Source organism: Protobothrops mucrosquamatus, unplaced genomic scaffold, assembly GCF_001527695.2.
Source record: "Protobothrops mucrosquamatus isolate PMUCROS unplaced genomic scaffold, P.Mucros_1.0 scaffold4001, whole genome shotgun sequence".
NCBI classification, from domain to species: domain Eukaryota; kingdom Metazoa; phylum Chordata; class Lepidosauria; order Squamata; family Viperidae; genus Protobothrops; species Protobothrops mucrosquamatus.
The window spans coordinates 1,671-20,528 of NW_015389939.1; the positions used below are offsets into that span (position 1 = coordinate 1,671).

The 18,858-nt window shown below is 41.7% G+C and overlaps 1 protein-coding gene across 1 annotated transcript in view; it reads left to right on the plus strand.

Annotated features, from left to right (window-relative positions):
* Positions 1–329: 329 nt before the first annotated feature.
* The window catches only part of LOC107298466 (glutamate receptor ionotropic, NMDA 2C-like), a gene marked incomplete at its 5' end in the record, with an annotated part of 38,673 nt that continues 20,144 nt past the window's right edge, over positions 330–18,858 (plus strand). Inside the window, 3 exons of the mRNA XM_015827844.1 lie at positions 330–520; positions 2,834–2,987; positions 17,124–17,249. Coding sequence (XP_015683330.1) covers positions 330–520; positions 2,834–2,987; positions 17,124–17,249 — 471 coding nt within the window. The remainder of the gene's footprint in view (positions 521–2,833; positions 2,988–17,123; positions 17,250–18,858) is intronic.

The following is an 18,858-nucleotide window of genomic DNA, read 5'->3' on the forward strand; positions in this document are numbered from 1 at the left end:
CTCAGGGCGGCTCACAGCATATTAAAACATTGTACAAAAAGAAATTTTCCCCTGCTAAAAACCAATTAAAATCCAAATATTAGTAGCTGTGGCTCTTTAAAATTGTTTAAAAATTGTCCCTATTTAAAACTCACCTTAGGTCAGGCCCGCTTGTTGAAAAAGCCATGTCTTGAGGGCGCGGCGGAAGGTTAAGAGATCCAGAATCGTCCGGATCTCGGGGGGTAGTTCGTTCCAGAGGGTTCAGGTTCAGGATGTCTCAAGGCTTTGATTTGAGCAATTGTACATAGTCCTGGCATGATTTGCTTGGAGGACACAGAATGATTGTTGAGTGCCTTCTCATCTTTTTTCCAGCGGAAATGAACCTATGGACCCATATACCAAACTTTGCTGCAAAGGTTTTTGCATTGACATCCTAAAGAAACTAGCCAAGACTGTGAAGTTCTCCTATGATCTCTACCTGGTGACAAATGGAAAACATGGTAAAATAGTGGATGGTTTATGGAATGGCATGATTGGTGAGGTAAGGAATTAGGTATCTAAAAGTCACATTGTTTGGATTTTAATCACCTACACCAGGGGTGGCGAACCTATGGCACGCGTGCCAGAGGTGGCACTCAGAGCCATCTCTGTGGGCATGCGCAGCTCCGCCTCCCCCCACAGCCCCCTCCTCACCAGCAGCCCCCCCGGAGAAGAGTCACCCCCAAGCATGGCCCGCACGGAGCAGTGCAGCCAAGGACATGGCAGCTGGGCAGCAGGGACATGACTCCACCCTCGCGCCCTGTCGCGTGCAGTTGATGCTGTGGGGCGCAGGTGGAAGGTGTGGCTGCCATAGCACTGCTGGGCCGCCTGGGTGATCTGCGGCAGGCCGTAGAGGCAGTGGGTGGCCCTGCGGGCGTGGGCAGGGGCAGGGATGGCGGGAAGGGGCTGGTTTTGGGGCACTTGGTCTCTAAAAGGTTCGCCATCACTGACCTACACCTACAGATTTGGTGCACTGGTATTTGTCAGATGTTCTCCGGGTAGAGAAAATGAAATCAGACATGCAACTCTGCTTCTCTTCTAAAGTTATGCAATCCTTCTGAACTGTAACACATGTCTAAAGGCTGACTTAGCTTAGACCAAAGGCAATGAAAATTCTATAACTCCAAGCACATATATACATCCTTCCTGCATCCCTCAACTAGAAAGAACACCCACCACTTAGTAGTCACCAGCATTGTCTGTGGGCTTCAGCCTGAAGAGATGGCAGCCTTAAGAAAATGGCTTTACAAATAGGGAGTTAGTCTATTTCTTGGGCAATCTGTGGAATGTGAAATGGAGCTAGAATCTTATTCTCAGGTTGGCATTGGGATATGCTAACTTGGGAGTGAAGTCTCTTGTCTTTGGATAGTCATGTGTAAAATGCATACCTTCCATTACATGCAACTAACACTAAGTCTGCTGCTCTGTGGTTAGGCCATCCTTTGAATAAGATAACAGGCTGTTGAGTGTCAAGAACCCTACCTCTTGGTGCTGATTGGGATATTTAGACTGACTCCTAATCTGGCAGCCTGCTTTAGGATTTCTCACCTAGGTGAGTGGCAGGGGATAGATTTCCCTGTGCTGCCTGAAAAGAAATAGAAAAATTGAGACATTACACTTCAGAGTTCTCCTCCTGTTTTGTGTTAGCCCCAGAAGAATAGCAATAGCACTTAGACTTATATACCACTTCACAGTGCTTTACAGCCCTCTCTAAATGGTTTACAGAGTCAGCCTATTGTCCCCAACAATCAGGGTCCTCATTTTACTGACCTCAGAAGGATGGAAGAATGAATCAACCTTGAGCCAGTGAGAATCGAACTGCCAAACTGCTGGCAGCTGGCAGTCAGCAGAATTAGCCTGCAGTACTGCATTCTAACCACTATGCCACCACGGCTCTAAACTCTAAATCCTTCTGAACTGGATGTCCGTTCAGAAGCATTTCAAGAACTATATAGTATCGGTAAGAGAAAAAGGGCAGAGTTGTGAAAGAATCAAGCGTCCCACTATTTCTGGTCAAATCTATTCCTTGCTTGTGTCTCTATTGAGAGGACATCAATGGCAATCCTGACATGCAGAGGGGAAAATGGGGTTGGGAGAGCCATATATGGTGGGAAATTGTTTCTTGATGGTGCACAAACACATTCTAAGGGCTGGATTCATCCAGGTACAGAAATTTTCAATCAAGAAAACTCTCTTCTTAAGTACACTTGATCTGAGGTACTGGTAGTATCAAAGTATCTGTAGGGTTGCCATGCAAAGAGGTCCCTTCAAGGTACAACCTTTTTCCCCCCTTGAAAATAAGTCCCACCGAGTTGTGTGAGGCTTATTCCCAAGTAAGCCTGCATAGACACAAAGGCTTATTCTCAACAGGGGGCAGCACCTGGCCAATTTTGTCTGTGCTTGGAAGTTACGCAAGGCTGGGCCTGATTAGAGTTTGAACTGGGAGACCTCCAAAGAAAAACAGGGCTGTGGGCTACATTGGAAAGTTTTAAAAAAGAAGTTGTGAAAGAAAACAACAGGAAACCATTTGTTTATTTAACAGAATTGTATGGCTGCTCATCTTGAAATACAACTCTTCATGGTTCCAACATAACCAAACTATGTCCATCCTGTTTCCAAAAAAACCATATGGATGTATTCTCAAAGTCACCAGGAGTCAAAACAGACTTCAGATCATATTTACCTTTCATTCTTTAATTTGCTAAGGGATGCAAAATGAAAGCAAGCAGAAATGTATTGGTATCTGTATTTGGTGCTGGTTCTGTTGAATGACATTATTATTCATGTCCTCTCTTTCTGTTCTTCCACCTTCCAGGTATATTACCAGCGAGCAGATATGGCCATCGGGTCTCTCACCATTAATGAGGAACGCTCCCAAATTATTGATTTTTCTGTACCTTTTGTGGAGACGGGCATTAGTGTCATGGTAGCCAGAAGCAATGGGACTGTCTCACCCTCTGCCTTTCTAGGTGAGAACAAACAAACATATGCCATCAATATTTTTTAAAAAGTGAAATTTGCAACAGAATATGGCCATATTGAATGCTTCTGTGTTAGTTGGTTATGGATGGTCACTTATGTCCTTTTCACCTCATTTCCTGACTATTGTGATTAATTCTACATGGGCTGCACTTGAAGGTCACTTGGAATCAAAATTTGGCAGCTCATGTGGTCATGGGCTGTCTCCATGTTACCCATGTATCTCCTCTGTGGCAGGAGTTTAAGGGTTACCGGTTGACTTCTGGATGCAATTCAAAGATAATTATTGCCTTTAAACCTTATAGTTTTGGGCCTGAGTATCTTATGAGGCTGCCTACTCCAATTGTTTTCTGTCCATCCAATGAGAATTAATAGAGGTGTCTCCCCTAAGAATGTCAGTGATAGGCTGGTGTCACCCTTTCTCTGGAACAGTTTATCCAGGATATGGTCCCATCCCTGTTGTATTTCAGAGACCTGGCTCTTTTGTAAAGCATTTGTGGATATCATAGATATTTGAGTTGCTCCTAAGGCTGAACGAGGATGCCAGCTCTTGGCTTTTGTTTGACTGTTGTTTAATGTTAATTTTTGATCTTATGTTTGTAGTTTAACATTATTTTGTTGGGGAACGGTTAACTACTCAAAGTCTCAGGATACGAGTTGCCTATAATTTCAAGCAAAGTAAAAAGAAGAAGAAAGTAAATAATTTATGCTCTATACCAGTGGTTCTCAACCTGTGGGTCGGGACCCCATTTGGGGTCGATCGACCATTTCACGGGGGTCGCCAAGCAAGGCTATCCGCCATTTTTTTTGTCCGCCATTTTTTTGTCCATTTTTTCCCCTTTTCCGGCGGGTGCCTTACCTCCCTTGGGCTGGGCCAGCTGGTGGTCGGCCTGCTCCGTCTCTGCCGCTTGCCAGCTACGCCTCGGCCAGCGCAAGGGGCGGAACCACGCATGCGCGGCGCTCCCGGGCAGGGAAAGTCCTCGACTTACGACCGGTTGGGTAGTCCTCGACTTATGACCGGTTTAGTCTTCAACTTATGACCGGTTTAGTCCTCGACTTACGACCGGTTTAGTCCTCGACTTACGACCGGTTGGGGTCATGGCATTAAAAAGGTTGAGAACCACTGCTCTATACATTGATACTCTGTGTCTGTTTTCTATCCTCCCTTTCCTTTACTGAACATGTTCAGTCCCCATTAGACTGTTTTGAGATTTTTAAATCACTTTTACACAGGCATTTCTAAGTATTTTGGGTGACCTGCATAATTTATGCTTTGATTGCTTAAGGAACATCACTCACACCTGGCAATAAAAAAAAGGGAGGAAATTATTTCCTGATGTAAATTTGTATAAGGTGAAGACTTGCAATATCAACATACAGTTGGATGTTTAATATTCTCTAGTTTAAATTTTCAGTGTGAAAATTGTGATTTGGGGAATAGAAATCTTTTCTAAAACACTATGTTTGAATAGGCCATACTTTGGGCATTAATGTTTAAATAACATAACAATATTCATTTTTTGCCATCATATTTGCTGTTATTGCTTCTAAGCCATTCTTTACTTGCTTCATAAAGTATTAATATAGGGTATCTGGGGACTAGGAATTTGCATAATGAATGTGATATCAAATGCTGCATACCTAACGAGATTTGGCTACTTCAATTATGGTCATTGGAAGAAAATAAAAGTTATTGAATATAAAGGCACTTTTTCTTGCACGTAATCAGGTATCCTACAGCAAAGAGCATGACAGGCAATGCAGCATAGCCCAACCTTTGATTGTGTGCAGATATCAGTAAATGACTTTAACTGAGAACGAGAAGAACAGTGTCAATGAAATGAACACAGTGTCAGATATTTTTTAAAAAGTGTTTTGAACCATTGCTAATAATAATTACACCCAAAAATATAGTCTGTCTAAATCCAGCCAAACAGAAGATGTTCTGAACATTCTTGAAATGCACAACATCCAATCCTTTGCATTAGAGAATTGGGCAAGAGTTACAAATTAATATTTTGAGCTGATGATTACAAATATGGAAACATCAGTTAACAGAACAAAGCATACTATTGAAAGGCAGAGCCAAGGTGATGCCCTGCCTCACAAGGTATTTTTCTGCCACTTTCTTGTTCAGTTTGGTTTATAAGAAACCAATAAGGCCCATAATTCCATTATCATTGTCACAAGGTTCCTTCTTCTAGACCGTTGCTTGAATGTCCATCAACTCTTCTGATAGGTCTTCCTTGTGACTGAATGTTTGGAAGCAAGATGATCTTGACTGTTTACTCTAGTTGGCTGGTATTTAACAAATGCCTCTGTTCAATCTCTAGGCACAAAGTCATAACCACTCTGGATCTGGATGAGGAATTAGTTTTTGGCTCAGCATATATGTTTGCATTGGCAGGTGCTAAAAAAAGGGGGGGGGGTCATATTCATTACTGCTGAAAGCAACAGCTTTCTGGAACAGAATGGGATAAGCAAGCTTACTGACATCCTCTTTTGTGGTATATTGGGCAGGGTTGGTATTTGGAAGAAAATACCAACATTATCTTTTGTGGTATATTGGGCAGGGTTGGTATTTGGAAGAAAAAGTGTAGAGAACCCTGGCATTGGTGTATCCATTACTTCTCCTGTTCCGGAAACAGAAGAATAGACAACTAAGCTACCTGCTGACCATTACTGTCACTGTTGCAAATGGGTTAACCAAGCAGACATTCTGTCTCTCAATATTTTCTGGAGTATCTCTGGGTGTAGTATCTTTTCTCCCTGGAAAACAACTTGTTGTATTCTGCCAACATGGAGGTTAAATGCCTGTCTGCATCTGTCCATGTTCTTCTGGAGGCTCTTCCTTGAATGTGTCATGATGCAGGCCTTTGCTGTGATCTTCTTTTTATCTGAATATCTCTTCCCCTCATCAGAGACTCTCCAGGTTCCTCAGTGCCAAACAAAATTGCCCTCAGTTTTAGGTCATCAAGTTACATTTCTAACTGGGAGTATTGGCCTTGGGCTGAATAGGACTGAAGATGGCTTCCCCAGCTCTCTGTTCAGCTGTCTAAATGGCATCTCTCTTGTCAGGCTGTCTGACTCCAGTCACCAGAACAAGGAACTGGCGCTGTCAATCAGAGCTGGGATCGGCAGGTTTTTGTTTTTGGAACAGGAATCAATGAGGTGGTCTGGAACAAAAAACGGATGGATGACACCAGGTCCCTGGTTGCTGTCATCACCCTCTGAAGTCTTGCCAATGCTACAAGGAAAAGGCTTGGGGGAGAGGGAGAGGCAGGAAAGGGAAAGGACAAGATATAGATCTTTCTCTGCCCGGGTGTGTTTGGCATCTTCTTTGTTTCTAAAAGTATCTCTTCACTTCTTCATCTTAATGGTTATTCTTTTCCTTGCTGTTTCGCTCCCTCTCATTTTTTGATTCTTCAGCCTAAAATAGAACCACGAGTAACCCATTCTTCTTCAAGAGACAGCTAAGACTAACACGGAGGAGTTAGCCTCTCTTGGATGGCAAACATTAAAAATAAAATAAAATAAAAGTTGAAGTTTGCCTTCCAGCCAGAAGAGGTGGGGCTAATATTATCCTGTTGGTTCTGTCCTTGGGTGCTTGAGAATGAGCACATATTTTTTTCTAGAAGGGTTGTGTTAAGTACTAAGAATTCTTGAATTCCTGAGAGGTGAACCAGAGCCACCTTCAAAGTCTTTGATCAGACTATAGATGAGGTCCTAGTTAGCCTATATTCTAGTTAAGAATGTTTACAGTATAGCTAAGTGGATAATGAGTTTCTTAAAAAGCCACTGAAGGCTGTTTTTATAACTGTTGACGTATGCATGAAACTGAAGCAGGTTAGGTGCTAAGCCAACTTATTTTGTACGTCTGGCTTCACAGGCCTAGTCTCTCTTCATCATCTGTTATTTTTCCGGTGCCTTGATATGTAAATTTTAGCAAGGTACATATTTTACGTTTCTTGCCTTCATCCTAATTTGCCAAAGGATTTTACAAAGCTAAGATTCAGTCATTTTCATCACCGATTTTATGAATTATTTAATGCTTCTTGGAGAAAAGATAAAAATTTATTGCTCTGATTATTCATTCTGACTGATCATTTTGCTCCACCGTATTTTTGTGGCTGAACCTGATGTCAGCTCTCAAATATATCAGTCACCTTCTGGATTCTTAAGAGTAGTTTGGAAAAGGCATGAAATAAAAACTAGGACAAGTTTTAAACTAGGAAGTCATATCATCTGGATTGGAAAAAGTTCAATTTGATAGAAAAAAATAAAAGCAAGATTTGTTTTTCTCATGCTTGTTAGCATTCCCTCAGGCAAAATCTTTGTTTGGTGTTGATCATCCAATGCTACTTAATGGCCTCAGTTTACGGTGTTGTATATCAATATATTTTTTATTTCAGTGTTTCTTTTTGTTTGGGGTTTATTCTCCCTCCCTCGAGAGAGAGAAAAAGTTAAAAGCCTGAAATAATGTACTTGTTATACTGTATATTAACTAGAACATATGACAATGTCAGTGACTTTTATTGGATAACTGTAGAGACGGAATCCTTTTCTTTTCCAAAGAGACTGGTGGTTAACAGCCCAGAATGGCTCAGTTTATGGGAGCTATTTGTTTGACCATCTCCTGATATAACATCTCATTGGAAAGTTGTGACTGGGAGAGTTGGTAGAATGTGAATAAGGCACATCACTTTCCCTATAGCAGGTCTGAGAAATAGATGGAAGGTAGTTGTGTCAAGGTTAAGATGCTGCACGCATCGACTGGAAGGTTGGCAATTTGAGATCCTAGTATCGTGTGACGGGCTGAGCTTCTGTTCTTGCCTTAGCTCCTGACAACCTAGCAGTTTGAAAATATGCCAGGGCAAGTAGATAAATAGGTACTCTTTGGTGAGAAATTAACAGCATTCCATGCACCTCAGCGTATTGTCATGCCAGCCACATGACCACAGAAGCATCACCGGCTCCCTTGGCTAGGACAGGGCTTTTCAACCTTTTCACCCTTTGTACCACTTTTAGGATATGGCAACATCCGAGTACCACCAGTCGCCTAGCAAGGTGTCAAAAACGTGATGACCAAAAAAAAAAGGAAAAAAGTGATAAAGTACAGGTAGTCCTCGACTTACAACAGTTCGCTTAGTGACTGTTCGAAGTTAAAATGGCACTGAAAAGTGCCCCCCAAGCCACAGCCGAGCAAGACGTCTGCCTGCCCGCCCGGCCGCGCTCTTCCTCCTGTCCGAGGTTTTCATTGTTGTGAGCATTTCTGTTGAGGATTGGCAGCGGGGGTGGGGTGGGGGGTGTTTGATTTTTATGACCCCCCCCGTCTGCTGGGTGGTTGCAGCAGGTTTTGGTCACTTCACATGAACCTGGGACACTGTGACCGTCATAAATATGAATCAGTTGCCAAGCATCTGAATGTAATTCACAAGAGCCTGGAGATGCTGCAACATTCCAGCTGATCGGCGCTTCTTCTGGGCTCAACAGAAGCACCAGGATCAGCGCCGAGCTCCAGCTGGATCCTGGCGCTGATCCTGGCGCTTCCGCTGAGCCCTGACAGCCCTCTCCAGCCATCTCTCGCTCAGGCTTGTGCGTTGCTGCCACCAGTTCAGCTCATTCCCCTCCCCCGCTACCACTTTTCTAGGATGGTCGCGTACCACCTGCCAGGTGCCAATGTACCACAGGTGGTACCCGTACCACTGGTTGAAAAGCCCTGGGCTAGGAAACAGAGATGAACACCGCCCTCTAGAGTTGGAAATGACTGGACAGGGGAATCCTTTAGCTTTAGTTGTGTCCTGCAACAATTATTGTTAACATTCACAAGCCATAGTTAATGGCTAGAAGCATAGTTAATCCGCTAGAAGCATGATAAACCCAAAACTACAAATTGGTACGTGGTTTAGCAATACAGCGAATGAAATGCTGTGATATATTTACTTCAAGGCCTACTTCTGTCGTAGTTCATCCTCAGGGCCTATGACCCTGATCTCATCTGATAGCTTCTTGATTGATAATCTGGCTTCTGAACTGAACAGGGTCTCTCTCTGGTTTATTGGATGTTGCAGAAACAAGGGCTTCCTGTGGAGTCCTTGGTGCTCTTTGAGCTTAGTGGTCTGCTTGCAGCTATTTCATCTCCTGAGTAAGTAACACCATCAGTGCACAGGGGCATCATCGGTGCACAGGAGCATGTGTGCAAGCAAACAACCAAGCTGAGAAAGCACCCAGGATTATGCAGTTCAGCCCTGAGCTACAGATATCCTCTTTTACTGGAAGAGAATATCCTCAATGTCAAAAGTAGCTGCCACATTGACAAAGTCAAAAAGACTCAGGCAAATGGTCAGAGGGAATTTAATCTTCAGCTGAGACTGATTAGTGTGAGAGGCAAGCTGTGAAGCCACCAAGATCTATGCACGTGCACCATGTGCATATAAATAAGTGACATAAAATGCCATTTCACAATTATGTCAGTAACTTCGGAAATGTTTAGACCTATTTTAGGAATATGTCAGAGAGTGGAAGAAAGAAACGGTAATAGGATTCTGCTGAATGGAAAGCCACAAAGAACAGCTTCCTTCCTTCCTAGAGCTGTTAGACAAGTAATAAAATCAATTCTCCTTCAAATAAGATTTGGCTGCGTCTACGTAGGTGTTCCCTATTCTTCCTTCTGGGATGTTTTTTCAACTGTCCAGTCCAGTCCAGTCCAATCCAGAACCTGAGATTTTCTGATAATCTTCCATCCAGACCAAATCTTCTTAATTTCTCAAGGTCAGTTGGCTGCATTGGGCAAAGACTTTCTTAAGAAATAACAGCATTCTCACTCAAAGTGAAAACTCAGTTACAGCCAACAACTGATGTTATAAACTGCTACAGACATTGCTATATGGTTTTTATCCTTTTTGAAATGGATATGTGTGTGTGTGTGTGTATGTGTGTTATGCTTTTGGTGTGAGAGAGACAAAGGACAAAAGAGCTTCAAGAAAAATTCAAGAAAACAACCTTGGGTTGTCACATGCTACAAAAACAGTAAGTTATGTCTGTTCCAAAGAGAACCATTAACTATGGAAACATGAGAAAGAAGAGCCATGAATAGTATCATGGCCTGTCTCTCAAAATTCACTCCAAGATATGGATTTGGTGCTTGGTAGGAGTGCAGATTGCCTCTATTTGCATTTTTTTTTAAATTTAGCAAATAATACAGAAAAATAAACTGTGAGCCTCTAAGTGAAACAGCACTGTTTTAAGAACTTCTAATGCTTTGAGGAAATGGAAAATATGAAACTGTACTCAAACAAAGCTTGACTTCTCTGGCATCGCTATCTTATCATTTTTAGAAAACCATCCAGTGATCTTGCAATCAGAGTCAAAGTAATGATGATGATTCCTTGTCTCATCTTTCACCGCCCGTTCCCACCACTACCTTTTATATCGCAATTTCTTATTCAGCCTCTTTCTGGAGGAGAATGGTTTCCTTTCCTTTCCTTTTCCCTTTCCCCTTTCCCCTTTCCTCTACTCACTCACTCACTCACTGCCTTTCTTTCAGGAATTCAGAAAATCTGGCAGCATTCCTTCCCCCTGTTCCTTATTCTTGCAACAGCAATTCTTTGAGGCAGACTGGGTTGAGAAAGAATAACTAACAGATGATCAAAAGTCTATAATAATTCATGTGATGAATCTACATCTCCTGATGATTGTATCTCACTTTTCATCAGCTGTAGCTTAAAGCCTATCACACACAAGTACAAGTTAGTATCTCATTGTGTTCCCAAACAAGTGAATTTCATCTCACAATGCTGTCATTTTCCTGAAAGAATTGAAATGCTATCCTTAAAATGTACAGCTGTGTTTGCCTTTTGAGCTGACAAGTGATTCATTGGCCTAGAATGTCAAAAGAAGGTTGTTTGACAATTGAGTGGACTCTATTATTTTCCACAATGAATCTTTTCCCATAAAGACAGCGTGTCTTGAGAGCCTGTTATGGGCTAATTCCTGGATGACTAGAGATTTCATCAAACCAATTCACACTCACATGCAAGTTCAATGAACACGAGCAACTGGTATTTCTAGGAAGAAAAATGTAGGCTCCCCTAGGGACTATTTTGTTTAGAAATTATAACTTCAGTGGGATGAAATAGGTATCCTGTCACCTATTGAATGAATAGTTAGGGACGCTTGAGGCATTTGCTCTTTGTAAAAGAGAGATTGTACAAACTGACTTGATTTGCACGTTCCAGATTAATACACAGTATGCCTTTAGAGTTTTTTCTTATAATTCCAAATTTTGTGAGGCCCTATTTTGTACAAAAGGTATGCAATATGCTTTCACAAAGTCAGAAGTATTCAAAATAGTACTTTTACTTTTGATAATAGAGGAAGAGCAGGGCCCCTCTTGGGTGAGCATCAGCTGCCTAGGGCAGGGGTAGGCAACCTTGGCTCTGGCTCAGGAATTCTGGGAGTTGAAGTCCACGAGTCATAAAAGAGCCAAGGTTGCCTACCCCTGGCCTAAGGAAAATCTCTGGACCAGGTGCAGAAGATTTTCTCTCCCCAGCAGAAAGATTTTTGGTCATCCCAAACAGGATTAACTGTTGCAATTCATATACCAAGGGTGCAGCTGGCATACAAGGTGCCCTTGTACAGAATTCCATTAGTGTCCCAGCACGTTTTTAAATTTTCCAGCTGCCTGAATGTGCACTTGCTTGCCATCAAAAACATATTTTAACATTCTGATCAATATCCCCACTTGTCCACTGTTAAATCTTTTCCATATCATGCAACAGGTGCCTCCCTCCCTTGTGTGGCACCTTTGTGCAGCACACAATTTCACCCCAGGTTGTGGTGGCCTTTGGGACAGTGACTTTCTGTATTTAGCAGAGCATATCCCAGTTAAATGGAACTAGGACTCCGGGCTAAGAGTATTCAAATGTATGCTATTGAATAGATATGCTATTAGGGAGCAATCTGTATCCATTTAATTTTTCCTTCCCTTGGGTTCTTTCTGAGGGACAGACCTAAGCTCAATAGAAATTTAGGACTCTTCTTGCTATTACAAAACTGCCTTCGCTTCCCTTTCATCTGCCTCTCAGTATGCTAATGAAATGCATCTGATGCCATCAGATAAAGTTTATGTCCTTTATGACAGGAAAGGACAAGCTGACAAATGGCCCTCAGTGACGGTATTTGGGGGGACTGAATTAATCCCATTATTCAGTCTGCCTTTAATGCTGGAGCTCTCAGTGTCTCTCTGATGCTGCCAACATCTGAAAATGGCCTGGTCTCTCTCTCTCTCTCTCTCTCTCTCTCTCTCTCTCTCTCTCTCTCTCTCTCATTTTCTTCATCCCATATATTTTTTGTGATTATGTGATTCTTCTCCTTTATTGATCATGTCCATGTGGCTGTTCTGACACTAATGATGCAATCTCTCACAACTGTCTACACATCACAAACACAAGACGGGATTCCCAGCCTGTATGGCCTGGTGTGCAGAGCTGGCTTTCTCTCTGCCCCTTGAAAACCGCAGGGCTAATAATCATCTCTTTACCTCTGCCCCATCCTTTTTTCTGGCTCCTCTTCAATCCTTACCTGTCAAGTAGCACATCTGGAATCTTGGACATTGTCCAGAGAAGTGGGAAGTGTCATGGATTGCACCCCTATCTGCAGTAATCTATTAGGCAAACTCTCCAGGTGACAGCATTATAATTGTAAGGTACCCTGAGTCTCCTCTAAGCAAGATTGAGCAGCATAAAAATGTAATCATAAATAAAAAATAAATTTGTGAAATCGTTGATCTGCTGTGATATTGATAATCCCATGAAAGAAATATAGGTTCAGTATAAATCAAGCAAACTCTTCCACCAGAAAAAAAACTCAAGCCTAAGTGACCGGAGGAGCTGATTTGAAGTATTTTTTATGGTTATTCGTGTTTGCCAGTGGGAATACTGATCCCATAGAAAATATGCTTTCATGAGATCAATTTTCCCATGTCCAACCTCCCCTTCCTGGAAAAAAGAAAAAGAAAAAATAGGCCGCATAAATGAGAAGTCTGGACTCTCACGGCCACAATTAAGTAGCTATGATTGGACAGGAGTGGGCATCTTACAATCACTAAAGCGGAGTGAATTTCTGACTATATCATTCGAAGCCTCCTTGAGATGTGAATTTTATATCAGGGACTTTTGAATTGGGATAAGAGGAAAACATCCACTTTCATACTGGGACTTCTTGAACAAATGTCAGACTCCCACAGCAGTGGCTAACAATGAAATAGACACATTTTCTAAGAATATGCTAGCAAGGTCTCTTCTTACCTCAACAAATAGTATATGAGGGTGAGCCTATATTGTTACTTTAACAATATTAACTTGTGCTATATGTTTTATCCTACATGATCCTCTATCACTTGGAGCTTATAATTAAGGAGGATTTGATTTCATTTCCACTGTGTGGTAGTCTAGCTTGTGGCTGCTTCAGGAGAATATTCTGAATTCTTGGTTGCTCTCCCATCCTCCCCAACCAGCAGGGCCATGTCTGTGGAGATTCTCAGTCATCCAGGTCATGGTTGTCCCAAAGTACTTTTTTCACGAGGCAACTGTACTTTCTTGTTTTTCTTTGAAGACGTTTCACTTCTCATCCAAGAAGCAAAACCACTCTTAGGCCACTCTTTCAAAGACAGAGAGGACCACTGGTTTGAAAGAGGGGTCAAAGAGGCCATTTATGTCAAAATTGAACAGCCCTCTCTCAGCAGAGGGGGAGGGATACAACATCAGCTATCTCCAGTCTACAACACAGTGCTTTCAACAGTTCCAAGAAGGCTCCACACCCATTTGCAATACTCAGGTAACCCCGACAACACAGATAAGCCTCCAGATGGCATCGACTAGCTAAAAGAATGCAAATGACCAGCTGTCTGCAAGGAGTATAAATCCTTCCATTCCCCACCATCCAGTCAGAGCTGAAGAAGCTTCTTGGATGAGAAGCGAAACGTCTTCAAAGAAAAACAAGAAAGTCCAGTTGCCTCATGAAAAAGCATCTTTGGGATCACTTTAAGAATCTTCTGTATTAGAATATGAATCCTATTCCAATATTTCTTTGTTTTATCACATGTCTACCATAAATGATAAAAAGTCCCTTCTTTACATCTGCATTTCCAGCATTCATTTAAAATACTTTTATACATTCTTGATAACTTATCTGGTGTTAAATACCAATGATACGTCATCTTATGAAATAGTTCTTTTAAATTGTAATTTAATGTAAATTTTAAACCTTCCATCCACATATTCTCCCATTGTTCAAGCTTTACATTATATCTAAAGTTCCTTGCCCAACTGAATCATATAATGCTTTACATATTCACTTTCCAAATTCAAATTCAATAACGTTTTATAGACCTTAGCAATGATATGTTCATCACTACCACACGGTAGGATTTCCAATTCATTTTTAACAGCGTCAAACCCATAGCTCTTTTTGTCTAATTTAAATCTTTCTTTCAGTTGTAAATATGTAAACCAGCAGCAGGACTATGGTTTCTTTTCTATACTATCCTTTTGTATACTTCACTAAAGCAATATTTACAGTATTTTCCCCTTTAGTCTATCTTCAGGGTTCTTTGCAGAACAATATTAAAATGACTTCTGAGCCTCCTTCCCTTCCATCCTTTTTTTAAAAAAATTGGCTTTGATTGTCTAAATGCTTATGAAAACATTTCGCCCTTAGTTCTTGAGTGCTAAATGTTAGTGACAATCTTGTGCCCTCGGCCTATCTCCCCTCATCCCTTGCATACATTTTCCATGTTTATCTGCAGAGAAATCTTTTAGAGAGTGAATGTTTCTCCTATTGGGTAAATCTCTTGTTCTCTCCTTTTTGTTCTCCTATCAGTTTAGGTTTTATTTATTTTTTCAAAAATGCTATATATAGCAGGAGTGTAGCAAAGGTCTCTCCTCAGCGGGTGCATAAATCATTCCAGATATGAGGTTGATATATGTGTGATTTGTTCTGATTGGAGCTAATGCAAGTACCCCCCCCCCCATGTCACTTTCTTTTACTTGAATTTCTTGTAGTCTGGATTCCCTGCCTTGAGTTTCAACAGAGAAAGGGTGAGGTTAGATTCAGGTTTAGCTTTCTCTGGGATTTAGCTTCCACTTGTGTCTTCAGGGGCATGCCTCTTCTGTCTTTGAGATGAGGGATGTATCTAGACTGCCACATCTCACAATTAATCATGTGGAACGTGTGACTGCAGCAAAAAAGTATGCAGCTACAGTGTAAATGCTTGTTTTTGAAATGGGAGCCTTCTGTGAAATCAGGATCTGCATATCAAGCATCACACTGACATCACTTCTGATTGTGAATGACAGCCCTCTGACAAAAGAAAAGGAAGTTGGGGGAAAAAAGGGAAGCTGGGAATTTTAGGCTCTCTTGGGTCATCAAGAGCACAACTATCACAGCAACCCATGGCAACTGTACTTGCAACATATAAGTGAATGACGTTACATCCACCAGAGTCTTATGTTAGAGTATTCTAGCTCAGTCTTTTCCAAAATTATATCCTGTGGATTCATTGGACTCCATGTATGTCTAGCTGGATGAGGAATGTTTGGAATTGACTCCCAACCTATTGGGAAGACAGCAGAGTAAAGAACTCTCTCTCTCTATATATATATAAGTGGCATTGCTCTAAGTGTGTGCAGGGGCTACTTGGGAATTTAGGAGTAAGTTTGGTCCCTCCTATTTACATGAGTCCATTCTGGTATTCAGTGCACAGTTTGGATTTTAATGTTGCTTCTGCCAACAAACATACTTTGAGTTTGTTCCTGGAGAAGCAACAATTCATGAATTAAAAAGGCACTTCTCTGTTATAGATATATGCAAGTCCTGCTTACTGTCTGACTATCATGTCAAGGTAAAATTCTCCACATCCATCTAATCCAGTGATGGCGAACCTTTTAGAGACTGAGTGCCCAAAAACTGGCCCCGCCCTGCTCCACCCCCGCCCCTGCCCTCACCCCACCTGCCCACAGGGCCACTCACCGCCTCCAGGGCCCGCTGCAGATCACCCAGCAGCGCCATGGCAGCCATGCCCTCTGCCCACACCCCACAGCATCAACTGTGCGCGATGGGGCATGAGGGCAGAATCTTGTCTACACTGCCTGGCTGCCATGTCCTTGACTGCACTGCTCCGCATGGGGCACGCTCGGGGGCAACCCTTCTCCAGGAGGGCTGCTGGTGAGGAGGGTGTCATGGGTGGAGGCAAGGCTGGGGCAACAGTACATGTGACCACAGAGAGGACTCTGAGTGCCGCCTCTGGGACCCATGCCATAGGTTCGCCACCACTGATCTAATCCATCCATCCATCCATCCATCCATCCATCCATCCATCCATCCATCCATCTATCTATCTATCTATCTATCTATCTATCTATCTATCTATCTATCTATCTATCTATCTATCTATCATCTTTTTCTCTCTATGCTCTGTATCCATTTATTGTACAATCTATCTATATCTATCTGTCTGATTGTCTGTCTCAGTTTAGATTCATACCGGTAGGAACAATCTCTCTTGATTCTTGTCACCAACAATGTTTTTGAGTTGTTTTTAATGTTGTTATTGCCAGTATTCAGAAGTAAGAAGAGGTGCATATGGAACTAAGCACTGTTAATTATGCACAAGAGGAAGACAGATATGGAAACACCCAGACACCCAATACAATTTGGTGGTGTATAAAGAAAATCCCAAATTCCCAAATGAGAATTTAATATACTGGTCCTTCAACACAGATGACAGCAAGGGGTTATGAGGGAGAATGGAAAAGAGGGGGAGAGGTAATGAAACAGAGTATGTGGGGAGGGCATGTCAAACTGTTTGGAACAATAAATTGCAACATTTTTGTATTCCTTCCACGTTACAGATCTCATTGTTGTTCATGATGATGTAAAGTTATAAAAGATGTGATGGCATATTTTTTTTTATCTCAATAGACATTGCATATAAATTTTAGTTTGTGTTCCTTGGGTTAAATTTCCAATAGGAAGAACGTATAGCTTGCGATAAGAGTGCATAAACAAATGATTTCTTCTAATCAATCCTGTTGTCCCGAGTTGATTGGATTCCTCTCATCTTATAGAGCCTTACAGCCCAGCTGTGTGGGTGATGATGTTTGTGATGTGTCTCACGGTTGTTGCTATCACAGTCTTCATATTTGAATATTTCAGTCCTGTTGGCTACAACCAGAATTTAACCAGTGGCAAAAGTAAGTTTCCAAATGGCTCAGTGAGTAAGTTGCATTACTTGGGTAGTGGGGGAGGCAAGACAAAAAGCTGGATTATTCTTTTATTAAGCATTTTCCTACCAATAAAATAGACCAAGGAAGTCCAGAAGTTCTTGCCTATTGGCCTTTTTCAACCACCTCAAGAAGAATGACAGCCCAGACTGAACAGAAAGATTTGAAGTAAGCAAGGAGTGGAAAAAATATAGAGCATGCTGTCTTATGGTTACCTATTAAACCACATGCATAAGAGAAGAGCTCTGCAACTGCAAAAGATATTAGCTTATAAATACTTTCTGTGTTTTGCATGGAACTCATTGCAGTCCCTGCCAATGAAGAGTCATACATATCTGCTCCTCCCAGGGTTCCCTTTGGTCTGATTCCCAGGATAAGAACTGTTCCCAGGATAAGAACTCTTTGGACCTCTGCATCTTGGACATCTATTTCCCTGAGATTGTGCAACTGCCATGTAAGCCTAGGCAAAGGCACCATGTTTTGAAGGAGGCACCAGCAAATGTAGCATATCTGCCAATACTTATTCTGAAGTGCTGCACATGCCTGGTTAATAGGATCATTTTTCACCCAGTGGCAAAGCAGCAACAAAGCAGTATATGACATTAATGTATTTGTAATTGTTCCCCGATTTGTACATCATAAGTGCAAACTTGGCAATTACCATTGATCTCTAATACTTCAACACTTGAAGGACTACCACAAGGAAGATGGGCCAATTTATTTACCAAAGCACTTGTAGGCAGGGCAAGAAACAATGGATGGGAACTAACCAAGGAGAGAAGCCACCTAGAACTAAGGAGAAAATTCCTAACAGTGAGAACAACTAACCAGTGGAACAAATTGCCTTCGGAAATTGTGAGTGCCTCAACATTGGAGGCTTTTAAGAAGAGACTGGACAATCATCTATCAGAAACAGTGTAGTCTCCTCCAAGAGCAGGGGGTTGGACTAGATGACCTCCAAGGTCCCTTCCGACTCTGTTACTGTTACCTCATACACACATGGGTAACAGATAAGGAAACAGGAACTTACACATTAGATTAGAAGTCTTGGAAATCTTGGGTGAGAATCGAAAGGTTGTTCAAAAGCTTAACGTTATTTTTTATACCTCATTAAACACTGAACATACTAGATTTCAAGAGACCAAATCTGTTACGACTGAGTGGATTATTTTTTTAATGAAAAGAGCCATCTAAGAGTCTTTTGGGCAAGCTATACAGACCAATGAAATGCAAAGAAGAACAATGTTCAAACGGATGTATAGAACTGGAAATGTCAGAGAATGGCTTTTCTCACACCTGTATGATTAGCTGCACCATCTATCTACAATAATTAAAAAAAATCCTCTTTGAATCTTGTAGGTAGACCTATAAACATCATATCCTTGAGACTGTTTTGATTTAATCCACAGTGAAAAACAAATCACATGGTAGCTTGTATTTTATTTTATTTTTTTGTCATTTTGACCCAGGCTGCTGCTAAGCATTGTGTGAAAAATCCCTCCATTCTAGGCCTGGTCAGTTCTTTGACAATATCTTTGCCCCTGAACTGTCATCAGCAAGCTAGATTAGCCTGATCTAC